Consider the following 22,210-nt stretch of genomic DNA (forward strand, 5'->3'; position numbering starts at 1 on the left):
GACTTTCTTCCAAGCTTTTTTTTTTTTAATTCCATCTACTTTATCAACACAGACTGCTTTTCTCAGATTGCTACCTAAATGCGACTCATCGTAGGCAAAAACCTCAAATTCACCTTCCTAAATCTGGTACGTAGTATGATATACCCATAATCTTTATTTCAGGAAGGACATGAGCGGTGCTGTACCATAATTGCAACCGGTCAGACCAAATGAACTGACAAAATGCAATGTTTAACACTTGCTTTGGATATTTCTTCATCATAATAGCACGCCTTGCTATGTGTTTCAGTGGCAAGACACGTCCTTTTCTTCTGCGTCTATTCATCTTTTGAAAATGAAAATTTAACAAAAAAATTGCTTCTAAAATAGGGGTTTTGTCAAGATTAAGATCATTCATGTTCTCTGAGTTATTGTTTTAATTTTTTTTTTACAATTGTTTTCCCCCATTTCAATTATTGTTGTACTGTTTGGGGCAATATGAAAAACGAAGAAGGTCTTAGCAAACTATGTAAACTCCAAAAGCGAGCTGCTAGAGTGATTTTAAATACTACATTTTATACACCTACATCGGAAATGTTTCCACAACTGAGATGGATGCCAATTGATGATTATTTTACGTATAGAACTGTCATCCTTGTTTTTAAAGTCTTAGATGGATTAACTCCAGATTATTTAGATGTTTTTATGTTTGTACATGAAATAAACAACATATCTACAAGATTGAGTCAAAGCAATTCATTGTATATTCCGAGGGCAAAAACAGAATATTTTAGAAGATCTTTTACAATTTATAGTTCCCAGCTATGGAATAAATTGTCAGAAATTTTAAAGAATTGTCCATCATTGCAAAGTTTTAAATCAGCATATATAAGAAATTATTTCCAGTCTACAAACTAAAATGTTAATCACATAGATCATTCTTCTGATGTTTTTTTTTAGACGCAGCTTAGACAAACCATCTGTAAATATTGATTTTTGTATTCTATTCGCTCTATATTTATATACTTCTGTACATAATCTTCTGTCTGTACAAATGTTTTCAGGACCACAATGTGAACTAGTTGTTAACTAATTGTGCCATCCTGTATAAATAAAGGATATTATTATTATTTTCAATTGTTGTCCCATCAGAAAGGACGTTAGAAAGTTGGTTGACCAGATCTGATTAAAGAACCCCTCCTATTTTTATAATAACTTGGTTCCGCCTTTTGTGAACATTCCAGTAATTTGTTATTTCAACCAACTTTTTCACAGTGAATTTCTTCAAAGTTTCTGCTGATTCAAAGTAGCTTGCAAGCTTTTTTGGAGTCTGGCTTGACCATTTCTTCGTGTTAAGATTTATAAGCACTTTGATTGATCTCTCCACCCTTTTCTAGGTGTACATATTTTTTTTCAAAGAGGAATTGGGTGATTCGATATACAGTATTTTGCAAAACTGTGACTCGGTATTTTGAGAGTAAATCAGAAGTGCTATTTTTATATCTCAGTTGATTCGGTACTCCAAGATCATGCTCTACGTATGAAAAATTTCTAAAACGAGGTAAATTATTGACAAGCAAGTTCATGAAACAAGAATATCAACAGTCTCGTTAAACTTTAAAGTTATCATTTCGAAAGTTCTATGGTCGATACGATGACCTTGTCAGCAAATACAATTTATCATTGAGTCAAATGTTGACTGACGTTTTTCATACCAATTGTTGGTCATTATTTATACGCTGAATAACGACGGATTTTTCCGTTATTTTCTGATCATGACAACGAGCACACAGCGGGTGTGACCGGTCAGGAGGGGATGCTACTCCCCCATGGCACCTGATCCCACCTCTGATGTTTTTGAGGTCAATGCATGTTTACTCTTCTCCTATTTTGTATTGTTTTATGGACTTTGATATTGAATACTGCTCGTTATCTCCATATCCTTCATTTTGCATGGGGCATTTAGTTTTTTGTGAATCAGTCTGTCTGTTCATATACAGAAACCTTAATTTTGGTTATAGCTTTTGAAGTTTTTGCGTTAAATCTTTCAGATTTTTCAAGTGTACTTCACAATACGCTTCTTTTGGAACCGATATGATTGACCTCTTGACCTAGATTCCAAATAGTTTAAATCTAGGGCGTTTATATTTCTTGGGAAAAGACCTTTTTTCGGGTGCCAACTGTTTTGAACTCGTGACATTGAAATTAGAGTTTGATCCAATATTCAAAGAAATCAACCTCGACCCTAACTTTTGATCAGTTGATGGTAAGGTTTTTAAATTTCCAGTGTAGTGATTAAAAATTGTCAAATCACGGCCCTGGGAGTTGGTTGGGCAGTGAGTAATATAAGAGAAAACTCTGGTTGAGAACAAGTGCCAAGTTTTTCAGGTGAGCAATGTGGCCTATGGGCCTCTTGTTTGTATGTGTACTTTTAATGATTTTTCATTGCCATCTTTCTTTTTTGCTGTAATTAATTTTAAAATTTGCTTTTTAAAGTACAGTTTTCACTTTAATTAGCAACAGAAGTGTAGCGTTATGGTTTTTTGTTCAAGTCTTTGACAATAACGCTACAGATCCTATAAAGGGAATAATGGCGAGGATTTCTCCACTTTCCAGGACTGGTCAATCAAATATATTTCCCTCCCTAAATCTATGCATATTTTTTAACCAACTTTATTTTACACACCTCAAGACCTTTTTATCTATACAGACCGTTTTGCATTTTCTGTCATCCTACAAAAACATCACAACAAGCAGACAAAGAGATGAGTCTGAAGAATTGGGAGGCAAATAAAGTATACAGATTCGTTAAAGAATTAATTTAGAATTATTGAGTGAATAAGTTGATTGACCAATGCTAGAAAATGAAGAAATTATCCCCAATTGTGTGCAGAAAAATTTGCATCGTAAATTGCGTATTACTTTCATAACGGAAAGGTCAAAGACTGATAAAAACATATAAAAACATAGTGTTACAGTTCTCCAGCTACATTGTCATATGACAAGCAGTTCTTAGCAGGTCTTTGTCTTTGTATAAATATATGTCAATTTCTTATTTACAACATGTACACTACTTCAATAAATATAAAACATCGAATGCTATAACTTTCATTTATATATAGGGATGATCTGCGATATGCAGCATTATTGCACAAGAAAATAGCACTATATAAACTAGAGAAAAAGAAAGGAATGAAAAAGAATTCCAAATATAATCACAAACCCCAAAAACCATATAATTTACATAAGTAACATCGATAATTGTATGTATATATGAAAAATATATAAATTAAGCATAGACGAGGGTTGTCCGTAAAGTTCGTGGACAACATTGATAATAACTGACAAACCATGATAAAACATATGAAACTATTATTTTTATTAAATTCATGTTTCATGTTATTAATATGTGTTCAACATGAGCAAAGTACAAATAGTTATATTTTTATCAGATACAAAAAAGACACACACTCATGATACCCAGAGCACTAAAACGAAAATTCTTGACGTTATCTAACGTCAAAAGCTTAATACGAATACATGTAAATTTTATCAACATAGTCACCGTTTAACTCAATACATTTCTAATGTCGCTTTAACCAATCCTAAAAATGTGCACAAAATGTTGAGGTTTAAAATTTCATACGTAAAATAATACTTAACAATGCCTGTCTTATAGCCTGCAATCATCCAACCTCTGTCTGCGAAAAAAGATGTTATTTACGGAACTACGGAAAAGTCACCTAACAAAATTCATTTTTTTTTTACAGCACTGCAATCTCGGAGTGATGGTTTTCCTTCACACATGTCATTCTGTAAACTGTTTCTTCTGTCCAAAAATATAATATGCCACTTAAGTCCTAATGAACGGCTTCTTTTACTATGCTTTCCCGATTGTTTACAGAATGTATTGTCCCTGTGTTTTTCCGATGTCTACGCAGAATTTTATCACTGCTCGTTGCTCCTCTTATTTTGAAAACGTCCTTTTTTGAACAATTCCGATCCGTCTTAATATGTTCTAACTCTGATTGCTCAGCCATTTTACAACTTTGAACTTTTAAATTTTGCAGGTTTGAGGTGATTACTTTTGTCAATCTTATAATGTAAAAGTCGTTCAGATATCTGCAGAATTTTGTAAAATACAAATGAATTTTATAAGGAGATAATTTTTAATCAAAATTTAAAGTACGATTATATATTATATCAAAACAACATATTAAAAGTTTTTTTTTCAACTCAAAAACTGTCATTTCTCGGTGTCAAATATTTATGGATAAGATAAGCCTCAACTTTTGTCCTCGGATAACTAGACGGTGAGAGCCATCTTGATCTGTCTGTCATGTTTTCCTTCAGATACGCAGAAGTGGATGGTCAGTTTTCTGTAGATATTTCTGAAAATTCAGACATCAGGTAACTTTATTAATCCTCAAAATCTTATGAATGAACTTTCATGGCAATGATCATCATCATAACAAATGTAAGATCTACTTTTGCTTTAACGAAAAACTTACAAATTTGTATAAAATACACCATAACATTAATTAATAAAACTTGTTTGGGACCAGTGAAAATCAAGATGTGTCATTTGTCCATATTGATCATAAACTTAAGTAGTTCTACTCACATGAGCATAAGTCATTGCATTCTTTCTCTCAGCAACAGTAGTTTCCAATCCAATCCAGACGAAGACAGCTTTCTTGGTGAAGACAATAAACACATCCTAATGTTTAAGTCAACAGAAATATATTTATCTCATTGTTACACTCAGCTGAATTTAGACAACTTTCTTGGTGTCAACAATAAACACATCCTAATGTTAAATAAGTCAACAGAAATATATTTATATCATTGTTACACTCATCTGAATTTAGACAGCTTTCTTGGTGTTGACAATAAACACATCCTAATGTTAAATAAGTCAACTTCATTGTTACACTTATCCATATTATGGTGAGTTTTAAGCAAGTCTGACCTAAGACAGATCTGAAAGTCTCGATGTTTGATGTCAAATTCCCAGTAGAGAATATTCTAAACAGCAGTCTTCAGTGCTCACTCACCTTGCTGTCCAAATCAGACGTGGATACTGACCCACTCTTCTCTACATAGACTCACCTTGCTGTCCAAATCAGACGTGGATACTGACCCTCTCTTCTCTACATAGACTCACCTTGCTATCCAAATCAGACGTGGATACTGACCCTCTCTTCTCTACATAGACTCACCTTGCTGTCCAAATCAGACGTGGATACTTACCCACTCTTCTCTACATAGACTCACCTTGCTGTCCAAATCAGACGTCAAGAACTGACCCACTCTTCTCTACATAGACTCACCTTGCTGTCCAAATCAGACGTGGATACTGACCCACTCTTCTCTACATAGACTCACCTTGCTGTCTAGATCAGACGTTGATACTGACCCACTCTTCTCTACATAGACTCACCTTGCTGTCCAAATCAGACGTGGATACTGACCCACTCTTCTCTACATAGACTCACCTTGCTGTCCAGATCAGACGTGGATACTGTGACTCTTCTCTACATAGACTCACCTTGCTGTCCAAATCAGACGTGGATATGACCCACTCTTCTCTACATAGACTCACCTTGCTGTCCAAATCAGACGTGGATACTGACCCACTCTTCTCTACACAGACTCACCTTACTGTCCAAATCAGACGTGGATACTGTCCCATTTTTCTACACAGACTCACCTTACTGTCCAAATCAGACGTGGATACTGACTCACTCTTCTCTACATAGACTCACCTTACTGTCCAAATCAGATGTGGATACTGACACTCTTCTCTACATAGACTCACCTTGCTGTCCAAATCAGACATGGATACTGACCCACTCTTCTCTAAAGACTCACCTTGCTGTCCAAATCAGACGTGGATACTGACCCAGTCTTCTCTACACAGACTCACCTTGCTGTTCAAATCAGACGTGGATACTAACCCACTCTTCTCTACTTTTAACGTCAGATTTCCCGAGGCATCAGACAATCTATGGAAACAAGATGTTGTCATACTTTGATAAAACAAAGTGTAAATTTATATGATGGAGCAGGTGACTTTTTTTTATTTCAACGTCTTTTACAGAAGCCCCTATCTTATAAAGTTCTTGAAGTAAATAATATTCCGTTCAAACAAGAAGTAAAACTTAGGGGGGGGGGGGGGTAACAGGAAAACCTACTTCAAAGACATGCATAATTTATTTCTAGATGTGTGAATGTCTTTCATGTGGAGACTTAATTGTCATTTGTCTACCTCCAGAGGTTATTAAGAAAAATCGAAAAAATGAAACATTCTGAATTCCTAATACATTTATTTGATGAATATTTTCAACCTTTACATCAAGTCAGTCATTTCAGAATCTTAAACTTTGTCTTTGAGAAAATATGTGATTGTGTTTGTTTATTTGTGCCCCAATACACTATATGCCCCTAAGCCAACCTGTAGATTTCCACTTTCAAATCTTTCGGCTTCATGTTCTCTGCATCATCTGGAACATCGTCTTCTGTCAGGACATGGTAAAACTCGTGCTGTAAAAGGGATAAGGATATGGTAAAACTCGTGCTGTAAAAGGGATAAGGAAATGGTAAAACTCGTGATGTAAAAGGGATAAGGGCGTGGTAAAACTCGTGATGTAAAAGGGATAAGGGCGTAGTAAAACTCGTGCTGTAAAAGGGATTTCCTCTATAAGCAACTAGTAGTTGTCACGCAATAATGATAAAAAACAGTCGAATCCAAAAGCAAATAAACAGTGTAGGAAGAAATTTAAGATTATGCTTCCATTCTCTTTTTTTTCAAATTAATTGATTAGACAAGATTTTGTTTTTATTTTGCTGATCAAATTTTGTGACTCGTTTTATAATTGTTTACATGGAAACAAAATTTAAATGCCATTGGAGCATAATCTTCTCTTTAAAGGATAATGCAGAACCCATACATTATAATATATACTCCTCCATGGCACCTGATCCCACCTCTGATGTTTAACAGGCCCTTGTTTGCTCTGCTCATGTTTTGTATTATTTTATGGACTTTGATATTGAATTGTGTTCATTATCTCCATATCCTTTATTAAACTAAAGAGTGTAAAACATGGTATCAGTTGACACTTGCAATCTAGTGATTTTTATGCCCAATGGTCTTCAAATGCATTGTTAACTTAACACATTAACTTCATACTTTTATAACAATTGCAAAATTGGCTTCCCTGGGACTTTGCTGTAAGGATATTTTACTCTAAATGTAAGTATTTGCAATATATGGACATTTTCAAAGAACAAAAAGCATTCTACTATATTACAAATGTATAAATGCAGCAACATTTCCATGCTAAAATAATTTAAATATAACGAAAAAGACATACATTGTTTAATAATCAAATCAGTATCACAAGGCCAGTATTTTATAAGGCCTAAGTTTGTGATTTATTTTTTATTTCCTCTTCTGTATTCAATGTAAAGTCCATAAAATGTATACAAACTGTATTCATAAGGTTTGTCCCAAAAAGTAAAAGAGTTTTTTATTCAGAATTCTATCCTGATAAAAAAATTGGACCCACTTTGTGTCGGATTGTATATTTTCTTCTTTTTGAAAAACAAACTTATTTATTTGCCCTTTGGATTCCCAATTGGCAAATTTTTAGCAAGCTTGAATCTACATTGATAAGCAAATAATTGCTGACTTACAGTCATTATTAGATATGTTTATCCTTGATATGAAGATTCTTCACATATATCCTTTTATATATTTGAAATTTCAAAACAATTTTTTGATCTTATCATGGTCTAGTAGCAATTTTTAAATTCCCCTTATAAATAAAGCTTCCCGCATAAGCTTTAGGCTTAAAAGTCAAAACCTGGAGTATAACCTGCACTTGGCTTATAATCAAATAGTGAGATAAATAGGGTAATAAATAGACTACTTGCTATATAAATAAATGATAAATTGCATACAAATACAAACTTATTGGTCTGAATAATTAACAAGTGTAAACTGTAAATATTATAAAAACATTAATGAAATCAACACGTTGATTTGTTAATTAAGAAGTGCTGAGTTGCTATATCACTACACAAACGTCCCCGGTTTGAACTAACGAAACAATCCCTCGGTTATGTTAACTTTACACACGTGTGCGGGTGTGAACTAGCGATACAATCCCTAGGTTATTTCACTATACTCATGTGTCCGGGTGTGAACTAGCTAGCGATACAATTCCCATGTTATTTCACTATGCGCACGTCCCGGGTTTGAACTAGTGACAAAATCCCCCGGTAATTTCACTTTACGCACGTCCCGGGTGTGAATTAGCGAAACAATCCCCCGGTTATTTCTCTATACTCACGTCCCGGATGTAAACTAGCGACACAATCCCCCGATTATTGATCTATAATATCCTCACGTCCCGGGTGTAAACTAGCGATACAGACCCCTAGTTATTTATTTATAATATACTCTCGTCCTTGGTGTAAACAAGCGATACAATCCCCCGGTAATTTCACTATACGCACGTCCCGGATGTTAACAAGCGATACAATCCCCCGGTAATTTATCTATAATATACTCATGTCCCGGGTGTGAATTAGCGACACAATCCCCCGGTTATTTCTCTATACTCACGTCCCGGGTGTGAACTAGCGACACAATCCCCCGGTTATTTCTCTATACTCACGTCCCGGGTGTAAACTAGCGACACAATCTCCCAGTTTTTTTCACCATGCGCACGTCCCGGGTGTGAATTACCGTAACAATCCCCCGAATATTTATCTATACTCACGTCCCGGGTGTAATATAGCGACACACTCCCCCGGTTATTTCTCTAAACTCACGTCCCGGGTGTGAAATAGCGACAGAGTCCCCCGCTTATTTATCAATAATATACTCATGTTCCGGATGTGAACTAGCGATACAATCCCCCGGATATTTGTCTTTAATATACTCACGTCCTTGGTGTAAACTAGCGATACAATCCCCCGGTTATTTATCTATACTCACGCCCGGGTGTGAACTAGCGATACAATTATTAGATGTTAAAGTGTGGCAATTCGTCATACAAATAATGTTGTCATACTGTCACCAAGTAATTACATATGTTTTTCATATATTTTATTTCATATACTTATGTGGCGAATACCATACTCACTTTGGTAAAATTATTTCTTATTCGATCATTTCAATTAAGTGAGTATGATTCTAATATTTTGTTAAAGCTCTTTTTGTAAAACACTCTTTTGTTAACTTATTCCTTATTGGTTTTTTTAAATCAACTCAACCCACTTGTGCAGTAGATCTTGGTGTAAATACACGATTGTTGGATTGCAATTAATTGTTCAGCAAGCCAGTTTTCAAGGTCACAACCCTAACAAAAATTTACTTTAGTTAACTATAGTTTACTATAGTTAACTATAGTGAAAAGTTTGACACTTTGATTTACTATGAAACTTTGCTCTAGAACTTTTTTGAAGATTTAATGCCTTAATATATCTTAAATTACATACTGATGATGTATTTTTTGATAAAATCTGTAAATATACAAGGAATACTTCATTTTTATTCCAGAAAAGTATTTGTGGAAAGATTAAAAAATAAATTATATATATCTGAAATTCATAGTAAAAATTCCTTAGTGAGTTTTCCTTTGTTATTTTAAAATTCACTTTGAATCTAGCCATAAGCCAGAGTGCTAGCTTATTCCATTGTCTGATTTACATAGTTTGATATATTTCTTTGACTGGACATAAGACCTTATTACAGTAAGTTCTTTTTCTTTTACTAACACTTTGCTTGGTTGAATGAAAGAGTATGAATGAAATATAGTATTATTTTGATGAGTTAATGAAAATGTGTAAAATCATATAGTAATGGTTTAAATGAATATAAATCTAAAGATCTGTTCTTAAAGTTACACTGATATATGAAATATGCTTTATGATGAGATCTGACCTTAAGAATTTGTAAATATTGTATATATTATAAGATTTAGTCAATACAACCATATGTTGTATAATATAGGTCAGATATAATGGTTTGGACGTGACGCCCTGATTTATTAGAGGATAGCCTAGGTCCACAACTTGGTATTTATTTATATTATTACATATTTTGAGAACTGTAAATATTTTTGGTAAATTATATGAATTTACTTGAGTTTTTAAACTTACGACTTTTCAACTTTATACACAACAATTCCGCACGACAAATTAAAATCCAGGCTTTTTGATATCATTGACAGCTGCTTCTTCAACAAAAATGGAACTCGTAAGTTTACTTACCTCGTCATTGGTCATTTGAAAAATTATTTTGTTAAAACAGATTCTGATTGTACACATAAGTACTCTGAAGTTGACATCAAGAAGATGCTTGAGTTTCTGATTGACAATATCTATGTGGTTTTTGGAGACCAGGTATTCCAACAATCTATTGGAATTCCCATGGGTACAAATTGCGCTCCGTTATTAGCAGACTTATTTTTATATTCATATGAAGCAGAATTTATGCAAAATCTTTTGCGTGAAAAGAAAAAAACACTTGCTGTGGCTTTGAACTCGACATTTAGATATATCGACGACGTATTGTCAATTAATAATGATAATTTCCATTCCTACGTCGACACGATATATCCCGGTGAGCTTGAGATAAAAGATACCACAGAGTCCAACACATCTGCTTCATACTTGGATATTTTACTTGAAAAAGACACAAATGGTAATCTAACAACCAAGCTATATGATAAACGTGATGACTTTAACTTTTCTATCGTCAACTTCCCTTACTTATGCAGCAATATACCTTCATCACCTGCATACGGAGTATTTATATCTCAGTTGATTCGATACGCAAGAGCATGCTCTACGTATGAACAATTTCTTAAACGAGGTAAATCATTGACAAGCAAGTTGATGAAACAAGAATATCAACAGTCTCGTTTAAAGTCATCATTTCGTAAATTTTATGGTCGATACAATGACCTTGTCAGCAAATACAATTTATCATTGAATAAAATGCTGACTGACGTTTTTCATACCAATTGTTAGTCCATTATTTATACACTGAATTGACTACGGATTGTTTCCGTTATTTCCTGATTATGACAATGAGCACACGGCGGGTGTGACCGGTCAGCAGGGGATGCTCACTCCTCCATGGCACCTGATCCCACCTCTGATGTTTCGGAGGTCCGTGTTTGCTCTGCTCTTGTTTTGTATATTTGTTTAATGGACGTTGAGATTGAATACTGTTCGTTATTTCCATTTCCTTATGCATATGCTGAAATATAGAGAAATAAGAGTTATTTCCCTTTGATAAAATTCATGAAGTGATAATGAGTAAATTAATAAAAATATCAGTGTAATATAGATTTTATGCTTATGAAATAATTTGTGATAAATGTATACCTATGTTAATGTTATGAAATATTTATTATAACACAATCCAAATCAAAAAAGGAAAATCAAAATTCCTTTTTTTAAACCCATATTTCGAATATGAAGCCATTTTAGGCTAAAATATCATTAAATGCAGCTCCTCCAGTCTTTTTTGCAATAGAAAACCCTAAAAATTCAAACTTTTGGATCCTTTATTATTTAACAAGGTGACCTGCGAGGAACGTTCCTCTCCCAATTTCAAGTGAACTCAATTTATACATGAATCTTAAACAAAGAGACCTGCGAGGAACGTTCCTCTCCATATTTCAAGTGAACTCGATACATACATGAATCTTTAACAAGGAGACCTGTGAGGAACGTTCCTCTCCAAATTTCAAGTGAACTCAATATATACATGAATCTTAAACAAAGAGACCTGCGAGGAACGTTCCTCTCCCAATTTCAAGTGAACTCAATATATACATGAATCTTAAACAAAGAGACCTGCGAGGAACGTTCCTCTCCCAATTTGAAGTGAACTCAATATATACATGAATCTTTAACAAAAAGACCTGCGAGGAACGTTCCTCTCCCAATTTCAAATGAACTCAATATATACATGAATCTTTAACAAAAAAACCTGCGAGGAACGTTCCTCTCCCAATTTCAAGTGAACTCAATAAATACATGAATCTTTAAAAAATAAAAATCTGCGAGGAACGTTCCTCTCCCAATTTCAAATGAACTCAATATGTACATGAATCTTTAACAAAAAGACCTGCGAGGAACGTTCCTCTCCCAATTTGAAGTGAACTCAATATATACATGAATCTTTAACAAAAAGACCTGCGAGGAACGTTCCTCTCCCAATTTGAAGTGAACTCAATATACAGGAATCTTAAACAAGGAAACCTGCGAGGAACGTTCCTATCCCAATTTCAAATGAACTCAATATATACATGAATCTTAAACAAATAAAAACCTGCGAGGAACGTTCCTCTCCCAATTTGAAGTGAACTCAATATATACATGAATCTTTAACAAAAAGACCTGCGAGGAACGTTCCTCTCCAAATTTCAAATGAACTCAATTTATACATAAATCTTAAACAAGAAAACCTGTGAGGAACGTTCCTCTCCCAATTTCAAATGAACTCAATATAAACATGAATCTTTAACAAAAAATCCAGCGAGGAACGTTCCTCTCCCAATTTGAAGTGAACTCATATATACATGAATCTTTAACAAAAAGACCTGCGAGGAACGTTCCTCTCCCGATTTGAAGTGAACTCAATATATACATGAATCTTTAACAAATGAAAACCTGCGAGGAACGTTCCTCTCCCAATTTCAAATGAACTCAATATATACATGAATCTTTAACAAATGAAAACCTGCGAGGATCGTTCCTCTCCCGATTTCAAATGAACTCAATATATACATGAATCTTTAACAAAAAGACCTGCGAGGAACGTTCCTCTCCCAATTTCAAATGAACTCAATATATACATGAATCTTTAACAAAAAAACCTGCGAGGAACGTTCCTCTCCCAATTTCAAGTGAACTCAATATATACATGAATCTTTAACTAAAAGACCTGCGAGGAACGTTCCTCTCCAAATTTCAAATGAACTCAATTTATACATAAATCTTAAACAAGAAAACCTGCGAGGAACGTTCCTCTCCCAATTTCAAATGAACTCAATATATACATGAATCTTTAACAAAAAATCCAGCGAGGAACGTTCCTCTCCCAATTTGAAGTGAACTCATATATACATGAATCTTTAACAAAAAGACCTGCGAGGAACGTTCCTCTCCCGATTTGAAGTGAACTCAATATATACATGAATCTTTAACAAAAAAACCTGCGAGGAACGTTCCTCTCCCAATTTCAAGTGAACTCAATATATACATGAATCTTTAACAAATGAAAACCTGCGAGGATCGTTCCTCTCCCGATTTCAAATGAACTCAATATATACATGAATCTTTAACAAAAAGACCTGCGAGGAACGTTCCTCTCCCAATTTCAAATGAACTCAATATATACATGAATCTTTAACAAAAAAACCTGCGAGGAACGTTCCTCTCCCAATTTCAAGTGAACTCAATATATACATGAATCTTTAACAAATAAAAACCTGCGAGGAACGTTCCTCTCCCAATTTGAAGTGAACTCAATATATACATGAATCTTTAACAAAAAGACCTGCGAGGAACGTTCCTCTCCCAATTTCAAATGAACTCAATTTATACATGAATCTTAAACAAGGAAACCTGCGAGGAATGTTCCTCTCCCAATTTCAAATGAACTCAATATATACATGAATCTTAAACAAAAAAAACCTGCGAGGAACGTTTCTCTCCCAATTTGAAGTGAACTCAATTTATACATGAATCTTTAACAATGAAACCTGCGAGGAACGTTCCTCTCCCAATTTCAAATGAAATCAATTTATACATGAATCTTAAACAAGGAAACCTTTGAGGAACGTTCCTCTCCCAATTTCAAATGTACTCAATATATACATGAATCCTTAACAAAATACCTGCAGGAAACATTTCTCTCTTAATTTCAAATGAACAGAATATATACATGCATCTTAAAAAAAAAAAAAAAACCTGCGATGAACGTTCCTCTCCCAATTTCAAGCTAACTCTATACATAAATCTCTGACAAAAAGACTTGTAAGGAACGTTCCTCTCCCAATTCAAATGCACTTATTATATACAATGTCATGAATCTTTAACAAGGAGACCTGCTAGGAACGTTCCTCTTTATAGTTTAAGTAAGCTCAATATATACATGAATCTCTAAAAAAGAAACCCTGCAAGGAACGTCCCTTTCACAATTTCAAATGAACTTAACATACATGTATATGTGAATCTTTAACAAGGAGACCTGAGAGGAACATTCCTATGGCAATTAAAAATTAACATAAAATTAACATTAATATATATGAATCTTGATCACACTGAGCTGTAAGGAATATCCCCCTCCTTTACAATTTTTTTCTTAAAACATGAAAAATAAACAAAAAAAGAATTTTTTTAAACACAAATGACCGTTCACAGTAGCTCAGTCGATAGAGCACTTGCTCCATGATCGGGAGGTCATGAATTTGAATGTTGGCTGCGAGCGACCTAAGTCGATAAAAAATGGGTAGCTACTGTTCCTTCACCATGCACTTGACACTTTTAAGTAAAAGTTGCGGGTCCTTTGGATGAGACCTTTTGGAAGAAACTGAGGTTCCGTGTCAGTGACAGGTGCTGTCATGATAAAAATCCTTCACTGCTTAATGGCCCTGAGTTCCAAGTAAAGGTAAAAATTTGAAGCCCTTTACCATCATACAGTGACGTCTCCATATGAGTAAAAAATTCTAGAGATGGAAGTTAAACAATATACAATCTTAATACGTGAATCAAAGGATATGGATATCTTGATAAAATTGACAAGACAAGAATATCAGTGGTCTTGTTTAAAGTAATCATTTCCTAAGTTCTTTGGTTGATACAATGACTTTGTCAGAAAATACAATTTATCTTTGAGTCAAATGCTGACTGACTTTTTCATACCAATTGTAAGTAATAGTCCATTATTTATATACACTGAATTGAAGACAGATTTTTTCTGTTATTTCCTGATCATGACAAGGAGCACATGGCAGACGCAACTGGTCAGCAGGAGATGTTCACTCCTCCATGGCACCTGATCCCATCACCGACGTTTTGAGGTCCGTGTCTGCTCTGCTCCTATTTTGTATTATTTTATGGACTTTGAAATTGAATACTGTTTGTTATCTCTATATCCTTCACCTCCCTATGCCATTCAGTGTAGTTTACATTTATGAATCCTAAACTATTTGTATTTTTCTGGTTTTGATGTGTCCTAGTATCTAAAGTTGATTGAAAGATTTTGTAGAAGCATAAAGAATATGATGCTAAGGGTTATATCAACATTTACACATATACTTGAGCGTTCCTTCTTTCACAGTATGTAACAAGTTGCAGTCCTGGTTGGAATGTGAACAAGAATTCTATGCAATGCAGAGGATTTTACTGGATTGTCCAGTTCACAATGTTGAAGGTGTGCATACATTTCTTCCCATTTACACACACAAGAGAACCTGAAAAATGAATTTACAAGTATTATATATGAAAGCACAGAAAAAAGTATACAGTTTGTGTATATCATTGAGGGAGTAAAAAAAAAATTGCAGTTACCCAAAAGCAAGTGAATTTACTGAAGCACAGTCAGTTTTTTTTATAACGAAATCAAAAATAAGACTTTTTTAAAATCCTTAAGTGTAATCCTATTTCTGCACTACCTGAGTATGATTCCATATAAATATGATTATCCAAGGCTTTATTGTCTTGAGAAGATTTCAAAAGATTTTTCCTATAAATTCCTTTGTACAACTTTGATTGTCCATTTTAGCCCCATCTTACCCCAAGGTCATATGATTTAAAAAAAAATTGAATCTATACTACTTGAAGATGCTTCCATATGAGTATTATCCTTCTAAACAGAGGGGTTATTGGGAAGATATTTTAAACATACCACCAAATTTTCACTGTTCCTTAATTACCTCAACTTGAAAGAAAGCATGGTTGTTCATTTTTAGAAACGTGAACCATCTTCACACAAGGATGGTTTGTGGCAAGTTTGTTTGAAATTGGCATAGTGGTTCTTGAGAAGAAGTCAAAAATGTGAAAATTTTACAGTCAGATGGACAGACAGACATACTTCAGAAAAAAATGTGATCAGAAAATCTCACTTGAGCTTTCAACTCAGGTTAGCTAAAATGTAGCAATCTGTTCAGCATTGAAAAGTTTAAATATAATGTTAAGAAGTAAGGGCACTGCCAATACACTACCCAGACATCTCAAAAATTCATAAAAAAAAAAGTAAAGTTACCTCTGGATTTTCATCTTCATTTGTAAGTATTCTCTGTAAATCTTCAGGAATTGCAGGGTGTTCATCAGAGTCAGAGTCCTCAATGGCATTTGAATTGTATTGTGGTATCTTTGGAAGATACCATATTGCCCCTTTCCTTGAATATCTACTGGGGTTGCTTTTAGTTTCCTCCAAGAAAGTTACAAACTTTTCCCACCATGCACTCTCTGCTGTTGTCATCATCTTTGCCCATACATTTAAACTTTTCTTGACATTAGCAACATCAAGCTTCTCCAATGATGCCGTCAAGATATTTGGAACATTTGTTGGCAGCATTACCGTTCCATTTTCCCTTTCTTTGAAGAAGCTTCCCTGCAAGGACTTCCAGGAATGGTCCACATTTTTTCTGTAGCAGATGTGTACATCACCTGTCAACTCATTCAGTCGATACCTTATTAAACATAAAGAAGAAATACATTAGCTCCTTTTGTCTTATTCTACTTTTGTTATGATTTTTTTTTCTGTCCATATTGTATCTAGAAAAGAAAACATTTTTACTCCATAGTCATAATCTCTTAAGCATTAAAATATAAAGTGAAAAAGCTTAACTGCATGACTACATTTTGTAAATCTTTTTGTAAATATTGAGTTGAATCTTCTAACACTAACAGTGAATGACTCTTAGAAAAGTCAAACTAGAATCAATGTGATTGGATAATTCCTAATATTCTGATTGTGCCTAGTAGTACACTCCTCCCCACATCTTTCTTAATGTATTTTTTACCAAATGTATTTATTTAGTATGAAAATAATGGTTGCCCTTTCTCACTTTTTGTTACAGGACACTGTCTAGCAATCATCTTTCAAAGGACATTTAGTCCACTGTAAAATGTACTAGTGGTTCCGAGAACCCACGGGCCTTATAAGTCACTTGAGTATCACGTAATAACTTTCCAAGAATTGAATTTAGTTCATGTTTTAAACCAGAGGCTATGAAATTCTCAATTTATAAAGGCACCATTACTTATCTGAAGTATACACATACTTCGGTTACTTAATTTTCAGAGGTAGATCAGAGTAACTAAGAGGAAATGCATTTCCACTTTACCAGTTGTGCACCCCTCCCTACAGGAACCACTAAACCTTGCATCACATGTAACAACAATATACCTAAACTTTTTTTTAGAACATGTGGGTACAAAAATACACAAAAAAGCAAATAGAGGGATACTGGTGAACATGAACGCCACACCACAAAATATCCCTTCCTGAGACCAGTGGCTATAAATAACTATCTAAAATATTACACACCTAAAGGTGTTGGTCCTTGTGTGGTATTTTACGCCTTTTAAGCAAGGAGATAACCACCCAGATATATCAAGACAACCTCTTAGTTCCTCTGCATTGTAGAGGATGTCACTCATCTCTGGTAGTGTTGCTGCATCTCTGTGTCTGAGATTATCAGCAATGACACTGAACATCTGGTCTATATCCTCATGCGTGTGGCCCACATGAAGAAAGGAAAGTTGGACCTGAATTATCAAAATAAATGAATAAAAGCACTTAAATCCTAGGATAAGCTTTAAACATCCCCCTTTTAATCCCTTTTTAAATATTGAATTTAAAATTACAATAATTTAAATACCTTTATAAAATCAGATTGGTTACTTAAAATACACTAAATTGTTTTTTTTTTTACTATAATTTGTATCTCTTCTTTTGCCCATACTATAAATTTATAAAACTTAACAATTGTAATTTAGTCTGCAAAATGATTATAAGCAGGTACCTCATAAAAAATTCGACGCCTGACTAAAAGCTCCAAGAAAGACAGAACAAACTTATTCTTATTTTCTCTGAAGCAGTTGTCTGCCTGTAGGTAGAGGACAGGAGGCAATGATTTTCCCTGTCAACATAGAAATCATTTTGTTCAAATTCTCAAACTGGTAAATACACTGCAGCTGTGTGCAACTATCATTGTCCGACGTCTGGGCTATTAATTTTTAATTTAGTGGTCAGACTAAAATTATGTACTGTAGACGTACTTTTTTCCACAGGGTAATAATTTAGTGGAATCTCAATTTCTGTTAAATCCACGGGTAGGAAATTATGAGGATTACTTAGACTGTCTGAATATGTATTACTTTTATATTAAGTTTGCTTGGACAAAATGCTTTGGAAAATTTATGACTGTGTACATAGCTTAAATTAAATTAATACCACACAGAAAAAAGTACTTGTACAGTATTTGAATATTTTTGTCGACTTAATTCATGTATGAATAAACTTTGGTTTAAAATCATAATCTTTAATTTTTTTTAGTCTATATATATTGGGTGTTGACATCGCCAGTTGTTTTAGTGACAATAATAGTTGCTGAATCGCTGCATTTCATTTCCAGAAATATGCATAGCATTTCCGACATTTTAAAATTTTATTTTTAATATTTTTTCCGACACAATTTTTTTTTTCATTTCCGGAATTTACCTGTGCTGCAATTCAATGTTTTCTCAGTAAAAGAAAATTGAATTGTAAAAGTATGTTATGCCAAAATATTAATAAAAAAAAACATGTATACATATATGCACACATGTGGCACTAATTAAGTCAAGGTAAAAGAGTTTAATGGGCATAAAACTTTTTCAGCATATCTAATGTGCACGAAATTAAATATCAGTGACAGCACCATTCTTATATCCAAGTCACTGATAGATTTACAAAGTTGGATTTCAATGATTTATTTTTTTTTTTTTCCTTTAAACTTTTCAGAAGTAAAGTTATCAAATTTTGTTACTTAAGGTACTATTTAAACATGTATTTGAAAATGTCTGAAATGAAAACAAAAATGTCGGAAATGAAAACTATAAAAAATGTCGGTAATGAAAAGTTGATAATTACCAGAAATTACAGAAAAGAAATGCAACCGATATAATAGGGAGAAGAACCTGGCAAAAAAATGCACAAACTATTATTTGTTTAATTATTTTCAACTCATCAGACTAGTATCTTTGTTATTGCCACTGGCCCAACCGGTTAGTAACTTATATTTTTTTTATTGCACTGTACTGTAAATTTTTGTAAGGAATATTTCTGTTTTTTACCTTTGAGTGGTTCCATAACACTTTCATCAATACATTCAGTGTAAGATTGGAATCATGTTTGTACTGGTGCAGGTCTGTAAACAGATATTTTCTATTCAGGCCATGACTCAAAACTCCAGTAACATGCACATTCAATTGCCTTGTTGCTGCAAACTCCTATAATGAGAATTAAATATTATTACAGAGGGAAGGCAGTGAGACATAAAAAAGAAAAAAAAAAGAAAATGATTTCATCTCTGTATTTCTTGAAATTTTATCACCATCACCTCACAATTACATCACATATTGCTCATCAAAATACAAGATCTTGACAATAAACATATTATCTTTATAAATAATACATGTACATGAAGAATTGTTTACAAAATGTAATATCAGATTTGTTTGTGTGTTTGTTGTTTTACGTTCATCTCAAGAATTCTTCACTCATATGGAGAAGCTACAATTTGCCAGTGGAGAACTGCAAATTTTGACCTCCTATTGCGCTTGGGGCCATTGAGCAGGGAGGAATCTTTTTAGCTCCAGTACCTATTATTACATGGAATCTTGGTTTTTTGGTTGCGGGATAATTTGAAAACTGATCTCGATCACAGAGTAAAGAAGAAGAGAAACTGAGGAGGGTGGACAATTGAGAAATATTTTGATAATGGCCTAATATTTTTCCTATTCAATTGGTAAAGGTAAACCTAATAACAATGTGTTTATTTGTACCTTGCTTGGTCTTCCCTTAAAATGAGGAATATTTGTTTTGGACTGATCCATTCCATCAATTATGAGGCTTATGTATCTATCAGGTCTTCGTCTGCTTACTGTTTTTCGTCTGTAATATGCTGATTTCTCTTTCCTATAATATAATTATATGTCTTCATTAATTTGCAGATTCATGATAGCATATTTTATGTGCCCATATTCTGAGTTTTGCTATATAATATCAATTATGGTTACACCACAAATAACAACATCAATGTTGTATTGTTATTGTATTAATGGAAAACTGTGAAAATCATTTAAAGCAATTTACTTATTTTTAGTAGAAAGATGCAAGGACCTATACACTAATATAGGTTCCTGGAAGATATGATACTGTTTAATATTTATTTACATTTGTCTGTGCAGATGTTCTTGTTTCTTTAGAAAAATTTCCTTTTTTTTCTCTGGGTTTAATTGCTTGTGTAGTTCTCTGTCAAGCTTGTCACATGTAGTGCATCTTGTAAACAAGTTACTCTGTAATACATAATAGAAAGGTATTCATTGATATGAATTAAATTATGAACTTATAGACTCTAAAAGTATACAATTGCTTAAATAAGAAAATTTCTCACCTGTTTAATTTTCACATGCGGAAAGTGTTCATTCCAAATGTTGAGGAAAGTCTGAAAAGTAACACAAGCCATGTTCTCTTCCTCTGCATCCTTTTTATATCCAGCATAAATTTCATTTTTTCTTAAACCAAATGGCAGCCAAATTTCTTGGATGTGAGGTGGATTTTCTCCTCTCATTGCTGTATATTCTCCAAACCAATTGATGACATAAAGTCTTTTTTGTGATGGTGTCCTTCTTTCGTTAGAGAGTTGCACTTCACTTGTCAACCATGTTCTTCGTTCCTTGTAATAGATTGATTTCTTAATTCCATAAGCAATCAACCAACTCTTTAAGCAAACCTTGTGGCCTTTAAGAATGAATTTAAAGGTTCCCCTTTTTACACTCTGAAAGTCATCAAACTTTCTTTGAAACCATTTTGGCCTCTCTGTGGTATTCAGACTCCATAATGTTGAATGGCAATTTTCAATCAATTCTCTTGTGAAGAAGCTTTGCCTTGTACATTTCTTTGGACAAGTACATTGTTCTTGAGAGGCCTTTTTAATAGTGCTTTTGGAGATCTTCTTTTCCTGAAGTCGAGTTCTTGATGACAGAGCAACTGAAATATTTTTAATTACTATGAATGCATAATACAATTAGGTATTGACTCATGCTGACAAACAAAATTGCCGATTCCAATACACCCATCCCCCACTACTATCCCCCACCCGGAGAATAATTAGTTTTATTTGTATTATACAGTACGATATCAAATTAGTTTATCCATGTTATCAAGTTGTCTCATCATTGTCAACAACAATTTTAAGTCCCTGAAGTTATTTCTTAACCATGCAATGAAAATTTGTTCCCCATTTGAAAAAACTATTAGTGCCGAGAAATTCATGTCTTACTGAAATTCCAAGGATGACAAAGAATTGTACTGCATGGTTAAGTATGTACATTTAATAACTCTGCAAATTCAGGGGAACACACACAGATCCGCCATGAAAATTTCAATCAAGAAGAATCCTAGAGAAATTAAACAATGGAAATGAGAAAAAAATTATAAGTGCTGAGAAAATTTTTTGTGTAAGGGTGATTTTGACAGGTCCGTCAGAGTATAAAACATTAAACAAATAATTTTCGATTGTTTGAATTACTTTTACCCTTTTAATTAGTGAACTCTTTCAGCTATTAATTCATTCAACCTTATTGATTTTAAAAATACATAAACAATTAATAATTGGGAGACTTACTCATGTTAATGAAACGTTTATCTTAGAAACCTTTGTTGATATTTTATTAAATTGATTTGAAAAAAAGGCCTATGAGTTTTTGAAATTAAGCAGTAAAATATATTTATAAAAAATAAACAATTTAAATCAACCAGGGCATATACTTCTGTGTAGACCTAGCTATTACATGTACCTCACAATCAACAGATTGTTATTTGATGCTGTGCTGTTGTTTGTACTTAAAATACTGAAGTACTGAAAATATCTTATATTTATAGTATACCTATAGTGATTAAATATACATAGTACATTACCTA

The 22,210-nt window shown here is 33.6% G+C and overlaps 2 protein-coding genes across 4 annotated transcripts; both read right to left on the reverse strand.

The window, feature by feature from the left end:
- Positions 1-3,133: 3,133 nt before the first annotated feature.
- LOC134247665 (severin-like) lies at positions 3,134-8,821 on the reverse strand. 3 transcript variants are annotated; one of them, XM_062730002.1, is made up of 5 exons: positions 8,615-8,821; positions 6,437-6,525; positions 5,909-5,987; positions 4,604-4,699; positions 3,134-4,370 (listed from the first exon to the last, which is right to left on the reverse strand). In XM_062730002.1, the coding sequence occupies exons 2-5, from the start codon at positions 6,469-6,471 to the stop codon at positions 4,329-4,331; spliced, it is 252 nt and encodes an 83-aa protein (XP_062585986.1). In that variant the 5' UTR covers positions 6,472-6,525; positions 8,615-8,821; the 3' UTR covers positions 3,134-4,328. The 3 variants fall into 3 exon arrangements, 2 of the variants coding, with proteins under 2 accessions (XP_062585986.1, XP_062585985.1); XM_062730001.1 differs by lacking the exon at positions 8,615-8,821 and adding an exon at positions 6,657-7,641 and having other exon boundaries at positions 6,437-6,587; XR_009987905.1 differs by lacking the exons at positions 5,909-5,987; positions 6,437-6,525; positions 8,615-8,821 and adding an exon at positions 5,037-5,126.
- A 7,379-nt stretch (positions 8,822-16,200) lies between these two features.
- Positions 16,201-21,308, reverse strand: LOC134247666 (uncharacterized; the record flags this gene model as incomplete). Its single annotated transcript, XM_062730003.1, has 7 exons — positions 16,201-16,709; positions 17,570-17,790; positions 18,048-18,164; positions 19,360-19,515; positions 20,071-20,203; positions 20,462-20,583; positions 20,682-21,308. Coding segments are annotated over 7 exons (1,830 nt in total), but the record flags the coding sequence as incomplete, so codon positions are not given.
- Between the last annotated feature and the right edge of the window lie 902 nt (positions 21,309-22,210).

The sequence above is a fragment of the Saccostrea cucullata genome, unplaced genomic scaffold (genome assembly GCF_032062105.1).
Source record: "Saccostrea cucullata isolate Sc308-1 unplaced genomic scaffold, CSIRO_AGI_Scuc_v1 ctg2032, whole genome shotgun sequence".
In the NCBI taxonomy this organism is placed as follows: Eukaryota; Metazoa; Mollusca; class Bivalvia; order Ostreida; family Ostreidae; genus Saccostrea; species Saccostrea cuccullata.